The sequence below is a fragment of the Miscanthus floridulus genome, chromosome 17 (genome assembly GCF_019320115.1).
Source record: "Miscanthus floridulus cultivar M001 chromosome 17, ASM1932011v1, whole genome shotgun sequence".
NCBI classification, from domain to species: Eukaryota; Viridiplantae; Streptophyta; class Magnoliopsida; order Poales; family Poaceae; genus Miscanthus; species Miscanthus floridulus.
The window spans coordinates 21,974,851-21,979,450 of NC_089596.1; the positions used below are offsets into that span (position 1 = coordinate 21,974,851).

General features: G+C 45.1%; 1 protein-coding gene across 1 annotated transcript; it reads right to left on the reverse strand.

Annotated features, from left to right (window-relative positions):
• Positions 1-595: 595 nt before the first annotated feature.
• Positions 596-3,972, reverse strand: LOC136518724 (disease resistance protein Pik-2-like). The gene is made up of 4 exons (XM_066512411.1): positions 3,858-3,972; positions 2,906-3,768; positions 1,461-2,513; positions 596-1,428 (listed from the first exon to the last, which is right to left on the reverse strand). The coding sequence occupies exons 2-4, from the start codon at positions 3,742-3,744 to the stop codon at positions 870-872; spliced, it is 2,451 nt and encodes an 816-aa protein (XP_066368508.1). The 5' UTR covers positions 3,745-3,768; positions 3,858-3,972; the 3' UTR covers positions 596-869.
• Between the last annotated feature and the right edge of the window lie 628 nt (positions 3,973-4,600).

Here is a 4,600-nt window from a genome sequence, read left to right on the forward strand (position 1 = left end):
ATTACGTTCCTTCAGTAGTTAGTCACCACAATTCATAGAGTTATGAATGAATCTGCCTTGAGCCACGCAAACACGGCCAACCGGTTGGCAGACTATGGCATTTGTGAGACAACACGGCCAACTTGGTGACATGCATGCATGGCCACTGCAATCCTACGTGTTTGGATCGGAATCTGAGCTAGGCAGCAGATCCAGCCGCTGGTGTTCAGAATCTGAGCCAAAAGCAAACAGGCCCTACATGCATGCAAGCGAGAACAAGGCAATCGGGATATTTTTACGTTAACTATCACGGCCCACCCACCCTTACTTAATACGGAGTAACTATTTATTTAGGAGAACCCGAATGAGCTAGGACTAATAATAATTCAAAGGAGAGGAGCTAGCTAGATTTAGTCCTCTACCACTTGAACCCCGTAGGTACTGTATGTATGAGATAAACATTTTATTGTGACCATTATAAAGATAGAAAGACAGGATAGATAGGAAGTAATAGTAAATCAGAGCCAGTAGCATTTGAATTAGAAGGTTGGTAGCGTGAGATCATATATTCCTCCCCTACCCTGTTGGTTAGAAGGGTGGGATGTTCTGGATGGACTGCGGCCGTGTGCTCCAACGCAGCCTCCGCTTCCTTCACATCCCAAATACTGGCACCTCCACAGTTCACTTCGGCTTTGACTCTCTGGAGCGAACTTGTTCCGAGGTTCTGGAAGCCAAGCAGCTTGTCAAAACCAAGATGCAGGTTCTCGTCTTTTAGGGACCGCACATGGACAACAAACTGAAGGGATTCAAGACTTGGCATGATAGTATTATTAGAGGGTCACCGAGTAGCATTTGAAAACAAGTTCAAATGTGCATGCATGATCAGTTCATCATACCTCTTGGTAGCGTAAGATAATATATTGTGATTCTACCCTGTTGGTTAGAAGGGTGGGATGGTTTGGAGCAAGCGACGAGTTAATCCACGCCGGCAGTCCAGAGAACACGAAGCAGTTCAAATGCAGGAAACGGAGATGCCGACAGGAGACCCTTCCTGCGTCGCTGCTAGCCAAGTCCTTCCTTGGAGAATAGCCAAATCCTTTTGCTAAAAGAGAATAGTCCCAAATTCGAAGTTCCTGGATATTGTGAAGATGACCAAGGGACTCTAGCAAAGCACTCTCGATGCTCTCACTGATCTTAACATGAAGCACAGTCTTGAGCACCCTCAGTTCCTTCAGCAGGCCCAGCTCCTCCACAAACTGCATTATTATAGCATCTTCACCTCCACACGATATATGTAGCTCTTGCAGTGACGTGAGCTTACCGATCAAACCTGCCGGCACTCTTGTTGCCCAATCACCAGCTCGTAGGCAAACAAGTTGCGTCAGAAGTCCCACCTCCTCCGGCAGCTCCTCTATCCCGGAGTCCCGTAAATCCAGTGTTTGCAGAAACCTCAGATATTTTAATCCAGTGTTTGCAGAAACCTCAGATATTTTACCTCCCTAGGCAGCTCAGCGATATTGGTACTCTCTAGTCTGAGGTACCTCAAGTGAAGTAAACTCCCAAGATGATTCTCCGACACATCTTTGATGCAGTCTTTGTTGAAAACAGAACATCCTACCATTTCTACTACATGTAAAGATGGGAGGCGTGGGCATAATGCACAAAAATCACACTCACTGGCAAAAATGGATCTCACTTTCTCCACAGCGATGTTAGCCAGCTGGCCAACGTTGTGCTCTTCAACACACTGTAGGGCTAACCTGCGAGAAATGCTCCCCTGAAGTTTCTGTCGCTCACCACCATTAAATACAGTGACAAAATTTTCTTCACTCGATAGTTGATGTATCAAATCAAGAACCATATCATGAACTGAGCATGCATCAACGTACCCTTCATATTGTGTCTCCTGTGCCTGGATCATGTTTCTATTTATCAATTCATTAAAGTACCTCTCCCCAAGCTCAAATAATCCTACCCCTGCTGCTGCTGCTGCTTGTTCCTCAGAGATGAAACCTTCAGCGATCCACATCCATATCAATCTATTTTTCTCTATCAAATCATCTTCTAGAAATACACTTAGATACAACAAGCAAGCCTTTAGATGTGAAGGCAGATCGTAGTAGCTAAAAGACAATATCCTTCTGGTATTATCTACGTCATCATTGCCTTTATGTCCAAAACCAATTGAGTTGTAGACCTCAGACCAGTCCTCTCCTGGTTTACTGGCCAACAAACTGGCTATTGTAATGATAGCAAGTGGCACGCCGCTACATTTCTTCAAAATTCTTTCACATGTCTCAGCCGAAAGACTATCGAAATACTTCCCTTCACCGTCATCTATTCTTGCGTACAATAATTTTTCAGAGTTATCACGAGAAAGTGGCTGTATTTTGTAAACTTCATCAGCATATGCGGCAACTCCAGAAATGCGTGTAGTGATCACAAGTCTACTTCCACAATTACTTTCTTGCAGAGCACATCTGACTAATTTCCAGGTCTTCTTGTCCCATATATCATCAATAACAATGAAACACCTACACATTTACATGACAACGTAATTGCCTTCATGAGTTGGTAATTAAAATGAGAAAGCATATAAAGAACAGAGCAGTGGCATTATCGACCATAAAAAAGAATAGGTGGTTGTAGATTTTTATTTCATACAACTAGTTATGCTTACTGCTGAAAATACAAATTTACTTCTTTATGACTCTTTTAAATCAATTGTCTATGGATCCAAGATTACTGTAGTAATTTATAGACTTGAAGTGGAATATGCTAGCTCCTTCCAGCCTTAATGTAATATATAAAATAAATAAGATATAAGGAAAGAATTGTACGGCTACGTACTTACTGAAATATAATTAAGTCTCTATATATGCATGTATGCAGTGACCAGCATTGTGTTGAGTGATTAAACTCGTACCTCTTTTCCTGGACGAATTCCTTGAGTTCGTCCATGAGTTGCTTTTCATCCCACATGGTCATATTCAAATTCATGAACTTCTTCTTATCAAGGCCAACAAGAATGTCTCTAAGGACTTTCTTGATGTCAGGGTTTCGACCCACTGGAATAAAAGCCCCCCACTCGAACCGCGGTTTAAGCTGGTCATAGACAACTTTTGCAAGAGTAGTCTTGCCCAGTCCTCCAAATCCAACAACAGACACTATCTTCATCTTCTTAGAACCAGACACATCACCGCCGTCATCCCCTAGGGACAGCATATCTATGAGCTCATCCTTTGGTCCCTCAATGCCAACAAGCTCTGTTGCACTCTTGTACAGATTCAAGATGCGAGGGTCGATGGTCGTTGCTGCCTTGGTGACAACGCTGTCGGGTGTTTTGTACCGGTCACGCCTTGCTGCCAACTCCGCAAGCTTCTTGTAGATTTCTTGGATCTGGCTAGAGATGTTGCGGCGAGCCTTGCTCTTCTTGAACAGGCTGCTCACCTTTTTCCTGAGGCGGCGGAGCTTGTGTGTCTCAGTAGCAGGCTCAGGGGCATCGACGTGCACCAGAAATGCGTCGATGATGTCCTCCATGTCGTAGGACGCCTCCCTGACATCACGCGCCCAGAGCCTGACCAGCGCGTTGAGCTGGTCCGGTGGCATGTCGCTGATCTCGCGGAGGACGGCGTGCGCAGCCTCGAGCTCCCGTGAGAGAATCTGGACCTTCTTCTTCACGCCCTTCTGCAGGCCGTACTCCTCCTTGAGCAGCTCGCACAGCTTGGGGAGCAGGCTCCCCATCGCCCTCACCGCCAGCTCCATGCTTGCAATATCGATTGGTGGCTCCTGCACGCAGCAGCTTGCATTAAAAAGACTAGTAGTAAGCGGGGCTGATTTTTGTGTTGAAATTGAAAGCAAGGTAAAGGTGGGCTCACCTAGATTCACCGCCTGTTCTTGGTAGCAGGAGAAAGCCAGACTGGTCGAGGAAGCCGCGCAGCAGCTGGATCTTCGGTTCACGCCCCTTGCAATGGTGGCTCCAAATGAAAAGAGAAATGTATAGAACTAGTGTTCCATGTTCTTGAGATTGCAGCAAGCTGAAAAGCCCGCGGGCCAAGACAATTTAAAATAGTAACCAGAGACAGAGACAGAGAGAGAGCAGGCAGACAACTTTTCCAGTTGACGACAAGAGAAAAGGTGAGCTTTTCATTTTTCAATTGCTTGATTAACGTGTGTGTCACGCAGAGCTAGCAAGTTACACACGAGAGAGAAAAAGAAAAACAACTCTGATTCCTCTGTGATGTGTCGGTAGTAATTTAGATGCAAACCAGCTCGCATGCTTGATGAATGATGGCCGAAAACGCTGTGGTGGCCAAATGCTTTGGGGCAAACACTATCTCCCGGAATTGGAACAATGTTGGCGAATGGTGTGATGACTAGTCGGCTTTTGGCAAGAAGTACCATGTTTGGGGAGTGGCTGCAGTTTGCTGGGCCATATGGAAATCTGGTAACAAAGCTTGCTTCGAAAAAAGAGAGAAATTTTACAATGATTGGAAAAAAAACATGAGTCGTCCATCGGACGAAATCGAACGGTGCAAAAGTAGGAGGTACCAATGCGAAAGTATCTGGAGGTACTAAATAAGTAGGGATAGTTACAAGATTAGGTAGGGCAAGTACCAAA